Source organism: Buceros rhinoceros, unplaced genomic scaffold (genome assembly GCF_000710305.1).
Source record: "Buceros rhinoceros silvestris isolate BGI_N320 unplaced genomic scaffold, ASM71030v1 scaffold4155, whole genome shotgun sequence".
NCBI lineage: Eukaryota > Metazoa > Chordata > Aves > Bucerotiformes > Bucerotidae > Buceros > Buceros rhinoceros.
Genome location: NW_010413336.1, coordinates 59,168 through 83,617, shown reverse-complemented (window position 1 = coordinate 83,617; position 24,450 = coordinate 59,168). Strand labels below are relative to the sequence as shown.

The following is a 24,450-nucleotide window of genomic DNA, read 5'->3' as shown; positions in this document are numbered from 1 at the left end:
TTTTGAGCAAAGTACTGACGGGTTGTGGGGGCAAGTCCTGCAATTGCAAACCTTCAACCATGGGTCATATGGCTCGGGTTTAAAAAAATATTCCACTTTTCCCAGAGAGCACAAATCCAACACATCTTCAGCTTGCAACAACCATCTTCTCAGAGGAGCAAGCAGTAACAGTTGCAGAACACTGGCTTTCAACCGCAACCTCTGCTTAATTGCCATCCTCCCCCCTCCCCCCCTCTGATTATGTACACGCATCATTGGGCTTCATGGACGTGGAGAGTGGAGCGAAGGACGGTTTGGGAGGTACATCTGGCTTTAGCGAGGGCGTGCGTTTCAACCCTGACCTCGTCAGTGAGTTGTAGGCAGTAAGACTCGGCTGTCGAGATACAGTCACAGCCTGTGCCTGAGCAGCGTGGACTTGTATGGAGTCCACTCGCTGCGGGGCCGGCGGCGGGTTGTCGCCCCGGCCGAAGCTCTGATTGCGGGAGAGGTGCGATGAGTTAGAGGAGTTAGTGTTGTTTCTTTTGAGGGTCGATGTCTGGTGACTTCTTGTAAGGGAATTTGTAGGGTAGCTTCTCTTGTAGTCCACGTTGTAAGCAGAAGAATGCATCTCCAGCCTCTTGCTCAGGCCAGTCTGCGACAGTGAGGCGCTTGGGGGCCCGAGGGAAGCTTCCCGCTGTGGTACTTTTGGTGGCATGCTGTCAAGATTTTCCACCAGGTTAACCCCATGGCTGGGGCTTTTGCTACTGAGATGGTCCTTGATAGTTTTGTATTCAAGGGTGGCATTCTGGTCCTCCACAGACATTTGAGCCCCATCGCTCAGTTTTGGCTGGTCAACGTACTCATGCTGGTATCCTTGCTGGGCTATAGGCAGGACCACAACACTGGGAATGTGGCTAGGAGAAGCCCTGAGCGGCAGGTCAGTTGGGATCACAGGTGAGGCCATTGGGGGAATATCTTTTGTGCAGGCATTGATGAGGTTCTGGTTTCTCTCCCATTCCCTGCTGCCACGGCTGGGCTTTCTCTTCTGTTGCAGAGTTGGGGTGGACTCAGGGGTTGGCAGGGCAGCAAGGTCCAGATGGTGCTGGTCAGCTTTTATTAGCATCTTGGCAGTGCTGCCTGGGGTAGCCAGCTTGCCATTGTGCATCAGAGGCGTGAGGATAGCTTCAGGCTTTGGTTCCTTGGACTGAGCATCCCCAAAGAGGCCACTGAGCTTGGTAACACTGCTCATGGAACCCCGGCGGGAGTGGGTCAGTTCCTTCTCCTTCCTCTGCACAACAGCCACATCTCTGCGACGATAGTCGCAGATGCAGTACACTATGATTCCCGAAAAGACGGCACCCATGACAAAAGCGAGAATAACAGCAATGGCCAACAGGGTGACCGGCACCAGCTGATCATGACCCTTCAGGTAACTCTCACGAATCACTCCTGCAATAAACAGCATACAGTGGTTAAACAAACTAAGTATGGGAAAAGCCACTTAATACCAACTACTTTGTTCAAAGGCATGCCCTGGGTGGTTTGTTTGTATTTTGCAAGGTGATTTTTGATCAGCTTGCTCAAATTTGGAGACATACAGTACCTGCCAGCTATATCTTGTGTGTGCAGCATTGGACTTTCAGTACAGATTCAGATCTGGAGTTGAAGACTATGAAGTTCAGGAGGGGAGAGAGAATTTACTTGCAGGGCAAGTGCAATTAGTTTGAAATCCTGGCCCTGGGCAACTCACACTGACTTCAGCAGGTCAGAGCTATTATTTCTCCTCCTGACATACTACTCATTCCCCCCCTCCCTCCACCATCCAATCCCTCCTCATCTAATATCACTTATTTTTACTATGGTAAACCATACGTATCGAAAAACTTTAAAAGGAGGAGAGGAGACAGCATCTCTGCAAATACCAGAGAAATATATCCCACATTTTCTAAGGCTTCTTTCTTTGCTTGTCATTCTGTTACCATTGTCATGTCTTTTAGAAGTCAGTATCGCAGGAGCTTCAGGTGGATGCTTAAATAACTATGAAAGGTAGAGAACAGTCTTGAAATCTATTGAGCTGGCTAGATGACTGTCCTTGTTATTTTAATTTTGAAAGCTCTCTCTTGTTGAAAACACCTGAATAGGTCAACCTCTGCACTGAAGCCTATGCTTTCTCATCTGAAAGTTCTGACTCTTGTGGTCCTATGTTGTGGTCAGAGATCATTGTTGTATCCTACTTGGCCTTCCAAGCACCCACTGTCAGAGAAGGCATCTTTGGCAGAGTGTGCCTCCTCCATCTGAAGTCCCTAATACAGCATTAATCAATAATTTCTGAAGAGATTTTTCTGACATAGTTGGGCACCAAGCCAGCAGCACTACTGAAACACAAGCACAGAGCCTCTAGTTTAGTTTTTTTTAATTTCTGGTTTTCTTAGTGCTTAACAAGGAGCAGCCACAGCCTGACAAGGAGCTGAAGGAAAGTCTCTCCCACTTTTTTCTCCAGAGAGGGTCCAAGTGCTAGGGCATTTAAAGCTCCACTTACATTTCTAAGGAAATGTAATCCTTGTCCTTATTACAGGAGACTCAGCAAGACAGAAAACGTACCTCCAAGACTCTCCTGAGACTTTGTGAAGATACATAACTTTCATGTCATAAACCAACCCCTTCTAGAATAATGTCTTTTCATGTGTTTAGCAGAGAAGGTATTAGTGGCCCAGAATTAGAGCCAAATGCAAAATACTCCTAAGCAAACTATGTTAAAAGAGCATTGAAAAGCTGCCGCTATCTCACAGAAACCTTTGATAAGTATTCTGGCTACATATAGTATTGCTTCTATAGCACATATTTTTCTGTACCCATTTAACTGCAGGGTTTAAGTGGACAAGGGATATTTGCTTACAAGATAGGAACTTTATATTTAAAAGCAAACCAGCTCTTTAAATCATAAGCCCCTGCAGGTGACATCACAGCTTGTTGCCACAGAAATTATTGTGCTGTGACCAAAGCATTATGATTTCACGAGGAGAATAAATAGCAAAAGTGGATGATAACTTAAGAAAATAAGATCCTGCATTCAAATAAATGTATTAATAGTAAAAAAGTAACAGAAGGAAAGTAAATGTCAGAAAACCGTATATAATGAGACACAATGTTTAAGCGTTTCTAAAAGAACCCTCTTTTAAAAGCTCAGCAACATTTTAAAAGAGGCAAATTTTTCTATTCTTTGTCATCAGCACTTAACAAGCAGCAGTAGAACGTAGCTGTGTAATTTAAATGCACACACAAAATTGCTGTATAGAGACAGAAGCACAGTCTAGTGCTTATGTCACAGTCAGCAGTAACTACCTTTCACTGCAAAGGTGTTGGTCTTCACCTGCTAGTCTCTGCAGCATTTTGTGACCAAATTTATATACACTTGTAAAACTGTCTGCAGTCATTAACTGGAGAATCAGAAATAGAGAGTCTTAAATGAATGGGAAGAATGGTCAGGGAAGTGTTAAGTTTTACGCAGAAATGCGTTGCTGGGTGTGAAGTTAGGAAAAGCTTCAACTTAAAAAGCCTCATTTCATGGACACCTTCCATGTACAAAATTCTCAGAGATATGCCCCTTTGAGCCCTTCAGTTCAAAGTTTTTTGCATTAACAAGACTCAAAATCACTGCTCAGTGCCTACCTAATGGTGTAAGCATCTATAGTAAAAGCTACCTTGGGTTCATGAAGGACAAGTCATGCCTTACTAATTTATTATCCATTTATGTATAGACTGTGGGACAGGAGGCTGGATTGCAGCCCTACGATGCGAGTCAACAATGTGACCTGGTGGCCACAAGGACCTGCGATATAAAAATATTAGAATGTGTCCAAAGGAAAGCAACAAAGATAGTGAAAAGAAGACTACAGGTCATCACTGAGGAGGAGTGGCTAAAGGTACTCGGTTTGTTCAGCTTCGAGGAGACATCATTGCTATGTAAAACTTCCTTATGATGGGAAGTGGAGAGAGAAGAGCTGATCTCTCTCTCAGGTGTCCAGTGATAGGATGTAAGGGAATGGCTTAAAGCTCTAATCCATGCCTGATGCTTCCTACTGGCTAAGTGAGGTTGTTCTTCACCCTCAGATTTCTGCTTTAAGCTAAGTCCTACTCTGCAAATGAATGATAGCCTTAAGCACAAATCTGCATCACTGCAAGCAAAAGTAACATGAAATCTTCAGTTTTAAATTACCAACAGATATTGATTCATTACAACTCACATTACAAAGTTACCACACAGTTCAGACTGAGCAACCATGTCTGTTCAAGAAAGTGAAATGATGCCACCACTCATGCTGCACGTGTTTTATCAGCAGAAATTTATGAGGGTCTTAAAACAGCCTGTTTCCAGCAAGTTCCTCTTGAGCTCAAACCTTGCTGCTGTTTATGATGTTTTCTATACCAGAGGTAAAGGATATTTAACATCAGAGGCTTTGCTCTAGACAGGTGGATCTTCTCTGGACACAACGTCTTATTAAACATATAATTTAATTTTCATCATGGATAATATCCATGTGTCTTTAGTTATGCAAGCAATCCCAACAACTTTAACTTAAATGAAACAAGATGGGCAAAATTTGACACTGCTTTCATGTTTATGGAATACATACAATTAAGTAATGAAAAAGTATAAGGAAGTAATGAAAAAGTCTAAGGAACAGTCAGCAGCCTACTATCATGACCATAGTGGGCAGAAACCTAATACAAAATAGACTGATAATTGCAGTCATTGTCAATCAACATCTCACGCCCCTAGCATCAGTAGTAACTGCTTTCACTGGACTGGAATGACTAAGCAAGCGTGTGATCCCAACTGTGTCCCCAAAACAAGCCAACTTGTTTGTGCCGCTTCCCAAAATGCATTGTGTATGCTTTCACCTATCCTGCAGTTCTTAAAGAACAACACAGTCCCCAGGACTTCATTAGCACTAGGGCCTACATTTCTGCAAGTGAGGTAAAGTATTGGGACTCCCAGCTTTGAGGAATTACCTGCCATTGAAAAGTCTCATGGCTATATATTATCTGACCTCCTTCTAAGACATTATACATTGGAAAACTGAATAGGTTGGCTGCACACAACGATATGGAATCAGATTGTAAAATATACTTGATATAAGCATCACTATATTTTTTTATCTTATATTCAATAATAAAAATTATCCTCAATTAAATAATTTTACTTTTAAAATATTATGTCTAGCACTTTCCTGTTTGCAATTTGTCCTTTCAAATGTGAAAATACATTGCTTATTTCATGTGGTCTGAAGTGCTCATCCATACCTGACTGTTTTCTGTAGCACATGGAGATCATCATGTATCACTATAGATAATAACCAGCTATTTTTTGGAAAGTGCTATTGTTGCCAGAATTACCTGTATTAACATTATACTTGGGAGAGGTCTGAAAAAAACTTAAAAGGCATAAACAAGGTTAAATATTTTCATCTTCAAGGGTCAGACCTTTCATGTCACTAATGCCACCAAAATGCAGACAGTAAGCCTTCTCCCTGAAGACTTCTGGTTAATACAAGCTCTGTCCTTTGGAAATTACAACAGGGCTTACAACTTCAGGGTCTTCCCATATGTGAATGTATTTCTGGCTACTAAAAAGAGCAAGGCTAGTCACCTGATATCCTCCACTTTTCAAGGCCTTTCTGATTCCTGTAGACAACTTGGTCCTTCCTTCTCCACTAAATTCCTATAATTTCATCCCATGTCCTTCTGTCTGCATCTCCTAACATCACCATCCATTTTCTCAGGCGGTATGACCTGTACTGTAACAGTCTGGAACATGCAAAATCACCTCTTCTTACTCATCCAATGAGAAAGAAGGCCTCGTATGGTATTATTCTGCTACGCGTAATTCATTCTTTCTTCCAGCAGAGCTTGTAGGTAAGGGACAGTATTGTCTGGCTGGTTGGTTAAGAGGACATTAAGAAAAATGTTTCCAGACATTCAAAGTGTTTCAATTCTTAAATGAGATAATGCTTGGATAAATCACAAGTGGAATATTGATCTAGCTTGTTCACTGAAGTTAGTCAGGGGAAAAGCAAGGAGACGATAAATTTTATGTCAGTAATACATATACTTTTTCTGAAGTTCTGGAAAAGGTGAGAAGCAGATTTGTTGAATGCCTCTGGGTAAAAATAATTCAGAAAGGACCAGAGGTGATACAATGATATACGGTACATTATATCATCATAAGCAAGAAGGAGATGAGATTTCTTCTTTTCACCAATTAACAAAAGTATTCAGAGGTTAGGACTGTACCTCTATATCCACCAAAAAACAAGTTGAAAAGCAAGATGTGTGCACTGCTGAAAGTATTATTGTATGATAATGCTGATGAAGCTATTCTGGGCATGGTCTGCTCCTTCTAATTCTAACAGGAAAGACTTTCTGAGGGCAAAAATGTAATTGGAATGAAATCATCACAAAATAATAGAGTCTAGAGAATATGGCATGAGCATAACCAAATAAGAATAACGAATATCAGTACCACAAACTTCAATAAAGGAGGACAGATAAGGAAAGACATAGAGGCTGAAGCATTTACTCCTTTCCTTGCTTCACTTTTCAGCAAAAATTCCCACAATGATCTGGGATCAGAAATGTAACAAATTCAGGGAATTAGACCAGAACAGAGAAAACTGGTAAAATATTCAGATGATGTAGATGTTTTCAGATTGTCTAAAGGAATTTGTCCTGACTGCTTAAGGAGCCAAAGCAATTTCTAGATATTGTGCAGTATCTTGGAGAATGCTGGAGTAAGTATGAGCATCAAGAGCTCTTGAACAGGAGGAGTATATTGCCCGCATTTGAGATAAGCCAAAGGGAGGACCTAACAGAAGACAGACCTGTCAGTGCAGTTTTTAGAATAAGAATGACACTAGGACAAGTGATTAAACAATCAATTTTATGAGCTTTTAACCAAAGGATAATAAAGTAATTATTAAAAAAAAAAAAGCCAAAGCAAATTTGCCAAGAATAAATTACATTCAATGAGACTGACTTCCTTTCTTGACAGGATAAATGACTTACTTTTTATTGGAAAACATTAAGTATGATATGTTTTGACTTCTGTAAGGTCTTTGACTTATTTTTTCAGAAGCAAATAAAAGTGAGCTAAAACCTGCTGAAAAGCTGCAGTTGAAAATTACTGATCAAAGGTCTACCTGGAAAGAGATCTGAAATAAGGTGTCTGCCTCAGGAGAACAGCCATTAAGAGTCATCTGCAGAAAGGAGACCTCAACTCCAGAGGCCCAGCAAAAGAGCTGTGTCCTTTAAGCATGTACCGTATAAAAAGAAACATCCCATAATGAAGCCTAAATTCCATTGTTTCACCTGTGATCAGGGTCAGGATGATAGAACATCAAGAAGAGCCCCACAGTCACATTGTAAGTCTTGGTTCTGTTGTATGCATTGCAGTGAGCACAAACTGAAATTCCACTTTATAACCCTCCTAAGTGCTTGATGAATGAAAACAAACAGTAAATTACTTTCTAGTTTGAATAGCTTAATGTGAGGCTCTTTTAGGGACACAATAGTCTGGATGCTGCCTTCTTTCACAATCAATCTGAAGTCAATCAGAATAACTTACAAGGCAGAGAGCAATACCTGGTCTTCTAACTACATGTTCCTGTGTGTGAATAACCCAGTTACCTGTCATCAAAAATAATGCCTGTCCCAGAAATGATTTATGGCTGTGAGAGGTGTACCCTGGACAAGGAGATGACCCCATGCCATGTGCACCAGGAACGCTCCGCAATCACCTCTGCAGGGAGCTTTCACTGTCTAGCTACAGATGGTAAAAGTAATACCCCAAAATGGTGGCATACATGAAAGTAAAACACACAAGTGGGAAATGAAGAATGATGTTTTGGCAGGGAAGTGAGGGAGTAACTATCAAGGAATAAGGTAATATTTATGTCTAGACCACACATTAACAGGAGTCAGAGACTGAATGTCATTGCTGTCTTAAATTTCACCTCTCTAGCTAAATGGGAATGAGCCCACTTCCATCTCCAACACCTACAAAATCACTCAAGATTTTCTGCAGAACCAGTCATTGTTCCAGAAAGGCCAAGGATTTCTTTACTGTGGTTATTTAGGGAGGAAAACCTTGCAGTTAATTTCATTCTCGAGTGCAAGCTTCTCTGTCTGATGTGTCTCCCTCTGCTTAGACTTGCAAGAAACACTGGTATAGACTCATTATGAGTGGAGGTGTTTACGGGCTTCAGAATATCTTTTTAAATGCCACTGAATAGGTTTTCAACATGTGAATCCAGGTGTTAGAACTGTGTTTACAGGCAGTCTCATGCTGCTAAAAGACTATTTCAGCCCGGAAAATCCCTGCAGGTGTTAACAAGATTTCTTCCTCCTTTCTAACCAGCAATAGGAATAATAATAATAAAAAAAAATCAGATTAATTTAGGCTGGACACTCAGATTTAAAGTGACAGCAGTTTCAGGAATGACAAGAGTCTACAAGGCATGTCTGAGATCTGATCTCATGTTTTTCCTCAAGGAGTAATTTCAGGCTTTGACATACACCAACCACATTATAATCCCAATGATTTGAGGTTTGCCGCTTTATTGGAACTACTTTGCTGAAAACAGTAAGTAAGCAAGCTTTCTACTTCATCTTCCTTCTGGCTGGTTCTGCTTACTCAGTACAATTCTACCCAGTAACCACTTTCCTGGACTCTTCGAGTCACCAGCTAGAAAAAAAAAAACAGTTCAAACATTCATAGTTAAAGCTGCTGGCAAATGCATTTTTTCCCCTTCCCCTCGCAATAAAGCTGTATTGTTGATTTGTAAAGGTCTGCAACTGTAAGATTTGCATGACTGAGAAGACCAATCCATCTTCACTCAGATTCCACTCTATGGGTCTCAAAGCCAGTTTCCCAAGCAAGGAGTCTGAGTTATCCATCAAACAAAAAGCAGATGCATGCACTTGGAGAGAAGAACAAATCTGGTAAAGAAAAAACCTTCAGTTACAAGAGGCCTGGAGACCATTGAAGGTATGAGGAGAAATCGTACTTCAGAACTATGAAAAGAAAATCAATATATAATGTGCCTGAAGTAACATGTAACAAAGCCTTGAAAAGTATCTGAACAATCAGATCAGCTAGAGTGGCCTCTGTCAGGATTTTTTGGCCTTTAATCAGACCACTTTCAGAAGCAATCCCTCCAGGATAGGTTCATCTATCGATCTTTAGAGGTGGTTTTATTTCTTCTTTCAACTGGTCCAAATTATATCACTTCTCTCCACATTTGATGAATGATGTTGACAAGACTCTCCATAGAAAAAAGATAGTTGTAGGTTACTAAGAGAAGGGAGATCAACAGGTGGTTTTGTTCTCAATGGGAAGATGGAGAACTTTAATTCTTCTATTTTTTTCAGGCTAGATAAATTAAGCAAGAAAGGTAAGAGAAACAACTCTACTGTGTCCACATAAGGTAACCCATGAGTCTGGAAGTCACATTTTCAGAATGAGTTTCAATTATCTGTTTTTAATTCAATTATGAGCCTGCAATCCATTTTATTCTGCATACCAGAGTGGCCATACGAAACCTATATTGCGGCCACACTTGTGAATTTTGAGAAATTAGAAACAAGCAGTTCTTTTTTGAAAGGGATTATTATAGATTGAAACTAGAAGAGCTGAACCAGCAAATTCCTGCTTAGACAAATTCCATCTCCACTGAAACAAAGGGGAGGAAGACCAGAAAAAGTCTGGAATAGCAAACTCTTAGAGCTTTTTACATTGTGTTACTTCTAAGCAATATCTCTGTAAACAAACCAGTTTATTAGGTTTGCAGATATGGGAGAAGGTTTGAGAGATGCAATCTCCTGGATATATAATACAATGATGACAGTCACTACAGTCCTGAAGCCAGCCCTATTTTATTTGTCTCTGTGGCTAGACTCAAGTCCAGCTCTTGCACTAGAAAGCACTCGACAACATTTCTCCTACTGGCAGGTGGTAGCAGTGGCTGGTAATTTCGAACTCTCCTGATTTCAGTACCTTCCTTCGTCTCTCACCACTTCGAAGTGAGCAATGACAATTTTAGATGCCTCTGTGTGATGGGGGAAAAGCAGACACATCAGGTCCTTTTAAAAAAGTAAACCAGAGGCATTCACTGTAGTTAAAACAAGATGTATAAAATCCAAATGTCAAGGAAAATTAATTCTTTTGTAGCCTGTCTCGGCAGAAGCAAACTTTATGCTCCTTTGCATCTTAAAACACAAGTTTCCTTTAATGTCTGCTGCATTTCCTCTAATGACGTAAAAAAAGCTCAGTGCACATTCTGGGACCTTTCCACTATGCCTGGGATGAGCTTAAACATATCCAGCTGCTCTTTATTAGTTTACTTCAGGGGATTTTTCACAGCTGGGTTAAACCAGATTTACATATGTTTGGCTGAATATGCATGATTTCAGGGCTTCAGAGAAGTTGTTGTTGCCTGCAAAGTGAATCTCTCATCTTCACATTTCCCATTTCACTGCATGGAGCTCCTCTGATGGCGCAGAACAAATGCTGGGTATTTTTTTTTTCTTTCCTCCTGCTGTGGACATTATGTATTCTGGGCAGCCCAGTGCCTTTCTGGAAGCAGTTTTTATGAACGGTGTCAAGGAAAGAGAAGCTGTCACTGAGAAATTCCATGGCTTTCCCTCTCTTTTTTTACAGCCTGTTTTGACCTGTGGCCTTTCTGCACAACAGGGAAAAGTGAAGTTTGCTGAAAGCTGCTGAACATAAGCAACTCTGCTTAGCAGCCTGCAGCTCAAAGCAGCCTTAAGGAATAATTTGGGTTAAATTTCAAACACTGCATATGACCTAAAAGCAAAAATTGTTTCCTTAACAGCTCTGATCTTCTTTAAAGACAAAAATGGAAATGCTAGTTTTGAGCTACTAGGTGGAACTGAACACATTACAGCTGAACTAAGGAACCATCTATTAAACATCCAAGACATTTAAATAATAAGTTGGTGCTCTAAATATCCTACTCCCTGAGGTCCTAGGAAATTATTACTAAACTGTTGAACAGCTATGACATGAAGACAACAATGTTTACTCATATACATGGACTGTATTTCTTAGGGATAGTCCTTCTGCCCATGGCTGGATTGTTGTTGCACTTCAGGAACATGTCTGGACCCCATGGTAGATCTAGAGGAAGGATCAATGAAACCTCTTCTGTCATTAAAACGCCAGCACTATGTATTTTGTGACAGAAAGCAAACACTGGATTATCTCTTCATTTCTCATACACTCACGAACACTGCAGGTGTAGTCAAAAGACCTGGACTTAAAAATTAAAACATGTCCCCACTGATCAGTAAAAGCAAAACTGCTTCTTCTGGAAATACTTGCAGGGCTGGTGGTGTAGGCAAAAAATAACGTCTCATGTACGGTTTATAATTTCCTTTCATGTTGCAGATCCATAGCCTCATCTACCTTTGAATACATTAAGAGACTGAGGAACTCTGATGAGTTTGAAAACTGGCCATTAACAGTCAGCAAGAATCATTTTACCATTAACTCTTTTTCTGTATCTCACTAGTCTTCCAATACAAATATCAGAAGCCTTCTTTCCTCTCAGTTACATTCATTTGAATCCGCAGTATTTCCAGTAAAGCATGTGGGGTTACTCCAGCCACACCCTGAGGTAAAAGACAGCATTTCCCTAATGGACTTGCCCTGCTGCTGCTATCATGTCTATCTCGCTTACTTAATTTTCTGTCTCCAGTGGTGGCTTCTTTTAAGTATTTTTCTGTCTGTCAAATTTATAGTTCTCTGCATTTTGTTACCTATTTTTTTATCATCTCCCCACCTTGCAGACACCGCATGTACATTCACACTTTGATGCCATAACTTCATTGATGTTCCTGTCTGTGCATTTTTTAACGTGTTCAGTTATTACTATGTTCAGTCTGCTTCCCTGGATGAGGTGAACTTCCAGCTTTGTCTCAGAGAGGACATACTTTCAGCAAACAGGTATTACCTGCCCCATTTTGAAGACAGCTGCCCTGGGTTCAGTAGCAATCTAACCACAGTAGGGTGTGCAAACCAGTCTTCTCCAACATACATTCAAAGCCCATCCAGACACCTTTTTGATCATCCAGTGTCAGGTGAGGGAGACATTCTTCATCACATATTTCACAAACAGCCATGTTTCTGCAATACAGCTCCCCCAGCCTTCTACTCCATTCTAGTACTGGATCAAATCTCTGTTTTCTGGATTTAGATTTACTGTAGTGTTCAGTTTCTGTTCATGCTCTTTCTTTAAGCCAGTATTTTCCACTGCTGCACGTAAACCAGGCAGCTTGCACAGCCAGTTAATCAAGATGAAGGTAGGTACTACAGCAAGGAGCATGACTGGCTTTTTCATATCTGTAGACTAGTCCTCAAGATATATTTACCGATCTACAGATAAACACACTTCCATGTGATAGGTTAAAGCCTCATCTTTTCCCAAACATTGGGACCCTAACAAATTTTATCACAACCTCTTTTCTCTAAGTGATATATGTTTATTCTCTCTCCTCCTTTCTAAACACGGTGTAGGTGAGACCAAACTTTTCAGGAAATCACAGCTGATGTTATCCAATTGTCCTGCCAGGAGCAAGTAGAGATAAACTCTATTGCCTTTCCAGATCTTGATGCTGGGTGTATAAAAGTAGCTGCTGATTTGATATTAGTAATCCAGTTCAATGAGTGAGAACTGCACACTGAGATACAGAAATCCCTCTGGGTATGGAAAATTAATTGGTGTTATCGGATGAGTGCCTCAGGGCACTGCCTGCAGCTTGGTCATATTTAGACAAAAAAGAATATAAAGTACTGCAGGACTGTAAGACCTCTTTAAGACACTGAAAAAAGACTACTGTTTTGTAGAGATGAAGCCGAATGCTATCTGTAAAAAAAGAGTAGTGCTCTTTATGTTCATTATTATGAGCTGTGATTGCCCAAATCTCTGGGCAGGCTCTGTGGTGAATGCAAAAGGTTCAGCGGGGAGAGCAGGCAGAAGAAGGGACAGAGGGCACTCCCGCTCTGTGCCCTCCTTTGAGGGCCTCTGATTGGGACTCATTCAGCAACAAATACACATGGAGAATTGTTGAATTGTTTGGATGGAGCTATAAGTTGGTGGCAGGAATTAGATTTCTCCAGTGCTGACCACAGCTCAAAGAAACCACCTTTTCTGCACCAAATGACAAGACCACTTCTGTTAGCTTTAAAAACAAGCAGTACTCAGTGTTTACCCAGTAGTACAGCTTCTGGCTCACATACCCTGCTTGCTGCCAAACAGGAACTCAGTATAGTTTTCTGATTTAAAGAATAAGGAAACACCTGGAAACTGTGTGCTTCCCAAAAGACTTTTGGAATTATTTTAATAAAAGCTTTGGTGTGCTGCTGTTCAGGAGGTGTTTCTGGGCATGCTTACGTTCCCTGTCTGCACTGGTACTGTTTATGTTTAGTAATTGCAGATCTTCCAGGCCCTCCAAAAAAACCCCCTCTGTTTCTTTCTACAAGAACATGATAGTGGATAACAGTAGCTTTGTAGAGCTTAAAAATGCGCCACAAACCTCCCCCCTCCCCTCTCCCCCCTTTTATCAGCTGTTCTTTTATTTTCTATCACAATTGTGGGTAAGATGGCATGGAGCATGAACAAGACGGCATATTATTGACAGCATGCAGCTGGTGTTATTTTTGAATTAAAAAAAATCCTTGTTGGGCATATGAAAGAACTTTCTAGTTTATGCCCATTTGGACAATGCTATCAAGCTGCATCTTTATTTCATAGAAGACAGCAATCTTTCTTTGGTTGCTGGTGGGAGAACTATAGTTTAATATCCAGGTCTAACCACTTTGGTAGACATGGCAGGCTGGAACTGATCTGGAGGCTATCCACTGGGACTCACTATTTCAGAGTATTACAGTTATTCTTCCCAGCCAACACAAGTTGGTGATGAATGTGCTGTTATCCATTTCCAAATGCTTGCTGTATGGTATGGCTGTGCCAGAAATGCCTCGTAATGCTTCCTGAGCAACTTCGCTATAAACTGCCCTAATCTCTTCTAATGCCAATGGAGCTGGTAAAATCTACGTCAGCATAGACTGTGACGTATTCTGATCTGCTGGGGCAGAGAAAGCTGACTATCAGCTGATGGTTAAAGTGCTTATCAGTCACAGCACCAATGCTCAATGTACATGGGCTTGTCTGTGTACCCTGTTGCCTAACCATGACAAGTCTCTTCTGGGTAGGAGTGACTGAGATTTTTCAAAAACTTACAGCTTGGCCAATGAAGCTCTTTTTTTCCCTCATGGTGATGCCAGGATGCATGTTTTTGATATAATGATAAATTTGCACTATCTGCTTCAAAACATTTCAATAAAGTGCCCTTAAGACCTTTGTTTTTTTTTTTTTTTGGTAACTGGAGAATAACAACATATTTTCCCCTATCATGTTTCTCAGCTACTGGCAGAGAGAATCTGAGAACACATGATTAAAATCTAGCAAAAGTCATATCAACAGTAATCCGATACCAGAGACTCTACTGTCTCACTAAATGACTATTAAAGAGCTTGAAGTAACACCTGCCTAAACACCTGACTAAACCAAGGATATTCATAGAAGCAACTACTTTCCAAATGTGACATTTGTTGTTGTTATTTAATGTTCAATAAAATTAACAAGGCAAAATCTGAATTATGCCCTCTCCAGGATTTTCTTTTTTTAATTAACAGCATATTGTTAATCAGTAAGCATCAGCCCATCCTGACATAAAGAATTAAACTCACCTTTTTTACAGTCTTAAAGAAAACTAAGGCAAAAAAGGAAGGGACTCAGGTCAGGATCCTTCCTACATACTGAAAGGGATGATGATACCATTCACTAAGAGATTGTCTATATGAGAGGAATGTAGGTGGCATTCAATTAAAGAGTTCACAGTCCACAGATCATATTAAAAGTGCTCTCAAGCAGGACTGTCAATGTTCAGGTCATTGTAAAATTATTGTAGGACATCTTAGCTACTAACTGATATGATTATTGAAACTAGGCACATCCTATATCAGAAAATCAAATTATTCAAATATCTTTAACAGCAATTGTACACTGACATTAACACCAAAAGGTGTTTCAGCCACTAGATTTTCTGCTCTTAGATCCCTTCAAATTTCACAGCGCTCTTAATTAAAAGGCTAGGTTGCCCTCCTGATTCAGTATCTTTGTAGAGCACAACATCTCCTTATGTACTCAATATAAACCCCACACAAATGAAACTGGCTGTTACTTAACATTGTGCCCGCCAATTATGCTTTGCTGTTCCAGATGGAGTAGTGGCCCTGGGGGCCAGCATGCCCTGCAGCAAATTCCCAGCTCTTGATAAATATGTCAGTGCTACAAGGGTCAAACAAGAGCACGAGGCAGCCCGAGTTCCTCCACTGAGCTGTCCTCCACTGGGTGACTGTGGATGAATGCAGCCACGGATCTAGTCCCTCACACAATAGCTCTAATGCCCTGAACCATGAGCAGATGCCTTGACAAATGAGACGTGGCCTCTTTTATTGAAGAAGCAGATCAAGGTTCCGCGGCAATGACAGTTTTCCCCTGTTTTTGTAAGACAAGAATTCTACTGCTTATTGTAGCCTGGAAATGAATAGCCTGGCTTTAAATCTGTGCAAGCGGACAATTACAGGTCAAGGATACCTGCTGTTTCCTGCAGCCACATTTGACATTTGAAGAGCTCTATTTTAAACTTTGCTCGTCTTTATTTCTAGCATCCAGTAATTTGGGGACGAACAGCTCTGTTGATGGTTTTCATAACCAGGGGTTGCACATTGACACAACCTGTTCTACTACCAATAATGTCTTTTTTTTTTTTTTTGCCTACTAAATAGCAAACATCTCTTGGTTCTAATCTTGCTACTCATGTTTCCACTTCTGCTAGTTGAATCTGAAATACATACTCCTAGTGAAACGTAAAATTTTCATAAGTCAGAATGTTTCTAAGTTAGTGCCACTGTTGAAGTATAGGCATTTCCTTAGATGTAGCACAGGCAGTTGGTAAGTGTTGGAATATACCTTCTATTTTGACTTCCTCATCCTTGCCTATATTTTCCAGTGAAACCTGTTCCTCTTCTTGCTCTTTCAGAAGGTTACTATAGAAAATCTATGGCTAAATGAAATGGGCCTTTTTTCATGTAATGTTTGAAATGAAAGCTTAGTCACAGAGAAGACACACTAAATCACTGCCCTGTATTCTATTACAATCCCCATGTTTGGTTTAAATTGGCTTAAGGATGTGGCCCTGTTTGGGGACTTTTCTTTCTGTCATCCTTTCTGCACACCTTGTCTCCACTCTGTCTCTTTGCTCTTGTTCTCATAGAAGCTTACAAAAACATACTGAAAACAACTTGAAAGAAAGTCTGTTATCAGAAACATCCTTCCACCATTATTCTTTCATCAATTTTATATATAATTTCCATTTTATTAATTAGCATCTAGTCTTCTGCTGCCAGTGTTTGAACTTGAGGATGCAATCTGAGATGATTAGCTGTCTCTAGCCCTGAGAACAGGCAGATTGTACAAGTCAGAGCAGAGGAAGGATCAGTGTCACTCCTCTGGACAAGTCTTAATGCTGATTGCACAGCCCTCTGGTGCATATCACAGGATACCAGGGACTTCTGTATGGTGAAGTTATCAATCTTCTGGCATATTTGCTAGTTATTAGCCTTGTATGGTGACACGGCTATCTGGCCATTAAAAACTGCTGAGAAATTTGGTCCCATTTAACCGTTAACATTAGCTTTCTGGTATTTATTTGATACTGAGCTAAAACAGTACTTCAGAGCAGGTATGCCATGAATAATCTCTGAGACATTCAGTTCCTGGACAAGTTGGTCATTAGAGCCATTCTAGACAAATATAGGGTTGGTCGTTTGGGGTTTTAAAAATATTTTTTAGTATTTCACCTAAGCAGCTTGTACATGTGACAAACATAAATAAGCCCCCACTCTGGAAATCTAGGGATCTTTTGAGCAACCTGATGCCAATTTACCTAAGAACATTTTAGAAAAAAAAATCTATACAGCTTTGTTTAGCATAGACTTATTCAAACAACTTCTGTTTAAATCCTGATGGGAAAAGTAAGTAGGTTTTAATCTAGATGTGGTTCTATACCAGTTTAAATGGATTAAGTCCTGTGTCATCTTGTCTTGTGTAGGTGAAATCCCTTTGTGATGCACTACAGCTCCGAGTAACTGCACCTCTCACTTCAAATCTCAGCCAAATGCTACAGAATCATAGACAGAATCAGGGCAAACTCCCTACTCCCTTTCCCACAGCACTATTTTACTAGACTGTGGGCAAAAGAATAAAGTATAGTAAGTGAAGGATCTGGTATGAGTCGATCTTGATTGTTTCCTCAGCACTTGAAACTGCTAGTGAACTGCAAAGTACTGGCAATCTGTTTAATGTTTGTGTGTACAACGGTTTGAGACAAGGGAAAGAATAGCAACGTTTGTGTAGTTTCCTCCCAGGCACATGTGCTCTGAGTTTATAGCTCTTCCTGAGCTATGGTTCAACTCCTCCCATAAGCCTAACACTTTTTCTCACATCAGTCAGTTTCTTCTGACAGTTACAGGACAATGACACAGATCAAATACAGAGTATTTGCTTCACCTTGAAACCCCCCCCTCAGACCTACAAACACTGACTCAAAAGATAAGTTTTGACAATTTTTTGTCACTTTAAATCCTTTTCTGAATTATTACAAAATGCCAGCAAGGCAGTAACTTTTCTCTGCTTCCTCTGATAAAGAATGCTTTTAATTGTTTAGATCCCTGCATATACTAGCATACAACAATATTTTTATGTAAAAACACACTCTGCAAATGTACCTTCTGGTCCAAAACTCAGCCTTCCCATGATGAACAACAGTTGTTCAATTTATGCAAAAAAGAGTCCGAAGTTTTGCCACAGATTCTTTTTTCTCTCATCTCATGTCTGCTTCTAATGTATCTTGTTAAAACAGCACTTTACATTTTTACCATAACTGTACCTGAAGTTTCATATAATTGTGTTTCACTGCAGCAAAATCTGCCTGAACATTTGCAGACTCTCCGGAGACAAGCATTGTCAGCACTTGGCAAATCTTTCAAGTAGCGATAATCACAGTAAAATTTAGTAACACTGCTGCTTGTGTGCAATATTAAATATCTTCTGGAGTCAGGTTTTGAAATGAACAGCAGCACAGCCCAGTAGTACAGCCCTCTCCAAATAGAGGAGTTGACTATTGCTAATGATGTTTAATTCCGTACCAGAAGAAGGTCTGCAGTCATTAATAATAATAATAATATATATTCTACAATCTACATACTAATAGGTGCTACTAGATACCTTATCTACAGGAGCATTTTCGACATGCAAACACACCAGCAACTCTCAGCTCTGTAAACTGTGTCCATCAATTTCTGCTCCTAATCAGCTTTTTAGCATTGTTACATGGATATTGACAAAAGGCTTGTTAAAGAAAGGAGATACCACCTCCTAATCTTGACTTAATGAGCGTTGAGACAAGTATGAGTACAAACATTAAGTCTGCTAACAGCAATGCTACAGTTTCATCATTCAGTGCTCAGCTCAGCCACATTCACCTGAATGCTGCAGAGAAGCTGTAGTAGAACCATGATATTGTAAGCTGAATTTGCAACCAATTTATCAAAACAGCGACTACAAGGCAGGATCCTGGCATTTAGGGAGCGAGTGAGAAAACTAAGCAGTTGGCTGCATTTGTGGTAGCGAACCCAGGACTTGAAAAGCATGAGGCATTTCTGAAGGAAGTCAGGAAGGACAGGAGGCAGAAGAGAGGTAATGAGAGGCCAGGACAACTACACCTGAAGAAAATAACTTTGTTTTCTTCTCATAGACCTCTCTACCAGTGGTATGTGGCTGTTACCCACTTTGTTAGTAGGATGACCTCAGAGAGACACAGCGCTAAGGCACTACTGGAGTGTAGAGGGTAAAGCCTTGGAGTGCTCCACAGGAGGAGTTTCATGACTGGGGAGGGAGGGAGACCAAGTACAATGGCAGCAGGGGGAAAGGTTAGACAGCGAGGATAGGGCAACTGTTCCAACAAAGGTGAGAAACACAATTAAATTAACACTAAAACACAGCAAGCAAGGAAACAAAATGCAAACATACTCTAGAACATGTTTTTTTTCTTTTCTTTCTTTCTTTTTTTCTTTTTTTTTTTTTGTCCTGGGGAGGAGATGGAGAAGAGGAAAGAGGGCTGCAATTTGCCCAGTCAGAGTTGATTTTTTTTTAAATTTATTTTGTTCTGCAAGAGGAAGGGCAGATTCCTTAATGGCCGAAATGAAAGTACCAGTGGGAAGGCAATGCATAGTTCCCACTCTATGGGTTGCACTACACATTTTCCTCTTGGCAAGAAATGTGATGTAGCTCAGAAACAACAATCCCAGAATATATTTAGCTACTAAAGCTGTGGCACACAAATGTCACATTCCCATGAGTCAACCCTTTTAAAGAACCCCCTCTTCACGCCCTCACAGATACTCCCCAAGATGCCTGCACTGCATTAAAAGTGAAGCATATGGATGGATGTGACATCATCAAAGCACCCGAGTTACAGAAAAGAAAGCGGCAAGTGGATTCTGTACAATTAGTACAACCAGTAAGAAGCCATTTGTGAGCACATGAAAAGAAAGAAAACACTGTCCAAAGGTACAGACAAACCAATGATGAACAACATAAAACGTCTTGCAAAACAAAGAGAAAATTTAATTTTTTTTTTCTTTGTGAATGTGTGAAAGAAAAAGAAATCACAGGAAAAGTGAAAACAAAATCTTTATAAAAGGATAGTAAGAGTAACATTTTCTGATTTAATTTTGTGTAAGAACTCTTTCCTTTGCCCTTTTAAAACAACAAATCAATAGTAATTTTAGAGCCAACTGGCTCTGACTGGGCAAGGCAAGGAGTAACGACAAGTAGAAGGTAATGGTAAACAACCATGCGGTCACCTCTGCCGCCATTGTTTTGACTGCACGTAGACTGCTTCCAGCTTTGTCAATATTCATAATTAGGCACCAAAGAATGCATGATATTTAAACAACCCTATTAAATGCTAATAAGACTCTTTGGTAACCATCACTCCCTGGGGAGGGCACTATTGAATGTAAAGCCACCTCATCAGTCAGTGAATTGAAGCAAAAAATATTAGAATTCAACAGCTATGCATTTATTAATATTTTCACTGCATTTCACTTTTCTTCTGAAAGGTGTACTGGTGTAGAAGATGTTTTCAGGAGCTAGCTTTCCATCTACTATGCATTGCTTTGAAAACATTTGTGAAGTAGAGATCCACACATAACAAATAGCGTCATTAAAATGCATATACGTCTCTGCATTCCTCTGGATACATAAAGGGCCAGATATTCCACTATCAGTGGTTTCTGACGCTCCTTCCTTCCCCCCTTTCTCCCTTCCTCCCTTCCTTCCCTTCCCTTCCCTCCTTCCTTTATCGATCTGCATAATGGTATCCTTTCCTCTCAGGGTGGAAGGAAGATACCACTTACTTTCAGAAGAGGTAACAGTAGATTTTCTAAGAAATGTGGTCTTACCTCAAGCATTTTGAATACCAGGTGTTACTAACAGACTGGACAGAAAAACAAAAAAAGCCTTATTTTTTGGCTGTCAGCATTATCCCTGATTTCTTGCTGAGAGGAGAGTGCTAAGTAAATCACACACCATCTTTAGACAGATAGGCATGCAGCCTTCCCTCTTTTACCCTCATAATATTGAGAAATCACTTTTTCTGAATTGCCTACAGCTGAAGAGCGAGGGCTGAGGAATTAAAAAAATGAGGACAATATCTCAAACTGATCTTAAGTAGGAATTAGGAATCTGAGCTTTCACCTCCACCCTCGGTCTCTTGCACCGTAAGTTATGATTCTGAGTTTGAGTACTGAAGCTGCCTGAAATTCTTATTCTGCTGAAGTTCAGCAGCCCAGGGGTCTGCAGCATGCAGAGGAGCTCTGTGCTTAAATAACACGCAAGCCTGATCAGGTTCTAGAACCAAACCTTTCTGCTTTAGATTTGCAGTTATTCTCCCTAAATTTTCTACAGGATCAAGCTCTGAAAAAAAACCTGTTCAAACAGGGTTCACTTCTGAAATCCAGTTGAAGAAGTGTAAAAGGCAGTTTTTCTCTTTCTTATAGGAAAAGCTAGTTGCTGGGAGGTGGGAGATAAGTTCACGTCCTTTGCCTGAGGGAATTAAAATCTTCGTATTCCATCCCTTGCCACCAAGCCTAAAAGCCAAGGCTACCAGATTAATGTTTGCCATGGCATCTCAGAAAATCTTACCACATCTCCTACCTAATTTAACTGGTCTCCTGAACAGGAAAAGCACTTGAGGCTTTGCCTCTGCTGGGCCAGCCGGGTGACATCCATTGCCCTCATGGCTAGGAACTGTGAAGGCTCTTTGAGGTCAATCCTGGGGAGTTTAGTGAGCAATTCAGGATATCCCAGGACTGTGGGAGGAACCACATAACTGGGGCTGTTGTGAATAACAGGCACTGAGTTCACAGTCTGGGTCCAGGCTGCCACCAGCTATTTGTGCGCTCTGCTGAAGATTCTGCCACGATGCTAACTGCTCTTCACCCCCCGCTGAAAAGTCTCCACAGCCAATGCAGAGAATTCAAGATGCACTGGGTCAGAGAGAGGGGAAGGAATATAATTCAGTAACTCTCTAGTTTGGGCAGGCAACACAAAGCAGCAGGCCTGGCATGCCAGTAGCTTCTCCAGGAACAGCTGATGCTTTTGTCTAACGAGTTTTTAATGTAAAATGCATGAACAATAGAGACTGGAATCCACATTTCAATTAATATTTTAAGTGTTTTATATCAAGTATTCATAGCAGAGAGGACTGAAACTCATGTGTGTTCTTGTCCCTGGTGTGTGCCCTAACCACTCAGCAAGTGAGTTTTGCTCATACCCATCCTCGTTCTGGCCCACTGAGTACTTAATTAGTCCATACAGAGTGAAACATCTTCAAGAGAGATGAGGCTGAAAGAAGCTATCTAAGAACACCCTGGAGATGAATAACAAGGACTCAGATCTCTCTAGGCAGTGGAGCTATTTGAACCTAAGTCCTCTATTTACAAAGGAACCATTTTAACCTCTTTGACACACAGATTGCAAGGAGCTGCGAGAATGATGGAGGGCCAAGATGGAATGAGGGGCAACACCATCCTTACGTAGGAGACAAGCTTTTTCTTTAAGCATGTTCCAGTGGCAAAGTTAGGCAATTCTCTGCCTGATTCCCTGTGTGCATAGCAAAAGGGGACTGGAGGCTGAAGCACAGGGCTTTCACTTGTATTGGACCCAAGTGTGCTCCAGCACAGGGCTGAACACAGCCAAACAACACCTAAATCCCAGGCTTTTGGTGTTTTAAATATGCAGCACAGAAGCTCTCCCCAGCAGCGGTCACCCCCTTGTCTTTTAAAACATGCTAATGCCATCCTCAGACCCCACTCTCAAATGTCTTTGATGATCAGGTCTCACCGAAGACAGCCCAACTTAGGCCCAGTGTCTAGGACTACTGTCATTTTTACTTCTGTGGTCAAACTGAAGCAGACATTCAGTATCTCTGTCATCGAGAGATCAAAATAACGTGAAAGTAGCTGAGATCTGCTGTGCTGTGCTGTCCTGGGAATTCAGACAAAAAGGCAATATAAAAGTGCACTCTGAAGAACAATGGGAAAACATGGATCTTCCTCTGCCAGAGAACAGGGCAGATCAAGTTTAAAGAGAGCTAAATCCCCACTGTTTCCCTCCTTCCCGTACACATGAACAACACACTCTACAAAGGCATACACTTCTATTTGTTTTGTGTGGTTTCCTCAGGCAGTGAATTATCCAGGACTGAGACTGAGATTGGCTGTTTAGTTTCAGGCTTTACCATAAGCTTTTAATTATAGCACAGGAGTTTCATTACACGTTACTCTGAGCCAGCTGGAAGCAGTTACACTTTAGTCCTCCCCCTCCTCCCTCCTCACCACAGGATGTCATTTCCAAGGCCTTACCCTTCTTGTCTTGATGATTATGGGATGAAACTGCCACATATGGATCTGTATTTTCAGATGAACCAAGCGGATCCTTCCAATCCAGCATGCGTCCCCTAGCATCATAACCCTGTCGAGCACGAGAGTCGGAAGTGGTGGAGCTTGGGACTAGGGAACTGGAGTGTCCTGTTTACATTATAAATACAGGTAGGGAAGACAAGTCTCATTAGTCACTTACCACGCTACCTCCCCACACTCAGGAATGCACACACTGCTTTGCTTTCATGACAGGTGAATGTCTTATCGTAGGCTGAGCAGTGTTTCAAAAGTCCTTCAGAGCATGGCCCCACGGAAACAGGATTTCAGTGTTCCAGATCAGGGTGTTAAGAGGTGCATGCATGTCTAGGGCTGCTGCTGAGCTGGCGATTGTGTGCTTTTACTTGACAGAATTAAATGCACGTGAAGAGGGTGAGCGCACTTCATCTGAGTCAAGCATCCTTCAGCTGGATTCAGTATACATGCTTGATTGAGAGTGAAGCATTGGCCCACGGTGTCTGGTACTGGCTTAGTTTAAAAGCAATGTTAAAACCAATTTAAAATGAAACAACTTCTAATATGGCCAAAACTGAAAGGGAATGCCAGATGACCTACAAAATATCAACATTAGCGGCTCCATGCTCCCAGGGGAATGAAGGACTGCCCAGCACTGGCATGTTTGCATTGCAGCATCTCGTTCCGGACGGGAAATGTGCTAGTCCCACCAGCCACTTGCACCCTCACCATTGCTTCTGTCTGAGCTGATAGTCCAAAATGGCTCTGAGATACTCATGAAACCGAACATCATTTCTACTCAGAATGGCAGTGAAGACGACGCCTTACTGCGCGGATGTGCTCAAAAACCTGTGAATCCAGCAGCTGCTGGACAGAGGTCTCTCATACCTCTTTCCATTACAAGTAGTCTAGACATTGTTACTGTTGTCCCAAATACGGCTGATGAGGTCCTTGCATACTATATGATTCCCTGTTCAAATACACTGCAACAAACAGCATGTTTAAAGGACATGCCCTGCTGGAAACACCACACAATTTTAAGAGCAGTTTGGGAGGGGTAGAGATGTGATTGTAGACTCATACGCCCTTTGCAGCTTGATCCTGAGAAGTACGTCAGCACCCAAAATTCTTGGATGCTTGGGGTCTACCATCTTTGGAAGATGGCTCCAACCTGGACTTCCCAGAGGCTTGGGCTGCTCCGTCACTGCTGGGGAGAGGGCACTGAAACTCCATCCACTCCACAAAACCACATATGTATCTGAAAGTTCCTTTTCGGCACACATAGTAAAATAAATTATTTTCAGCAG

At 41.1% G+C, this 24,450-nt stretch overlaps 1 protein-coding gene across 5 annotated transcripts in view; it reads right to left on the bottom strand.

Annotated features, from left to right (window-relative positions):
- Positions 1-238: 238 nt before the first annotated feature.
- SEMA6A (sema domain, transmembrane domain (TM), and cytoplasmic domain, (semaphorin) 6A) overlaps positions 239-24,450 on the bottom strand; it is a 61,806-nt gene continuing 37,594 nt past the window's right edge. For 2 of the 5 annotated variants that reach the window (XM_010136683.1, XM_010136684.1), the window contains 2 exons: positions 23,114-23,278; positions 239-1,428 (listed from right to left, as the gene is read on the bottom strand). In XM_010136683.1, coding sequence (XP_010134985.1) covers positions 239-1,428; positions 23,114-23,278 — 1,355 coding nt within the window. The remainder of the gene's footprint in view (positions 1,429-23,113; positions 23,279-24,450) is intronic. The other 3 variants (XM_010136687.1, XM_010136688.1, XM_010136686.1) reach the window with 2 other exon arrangements.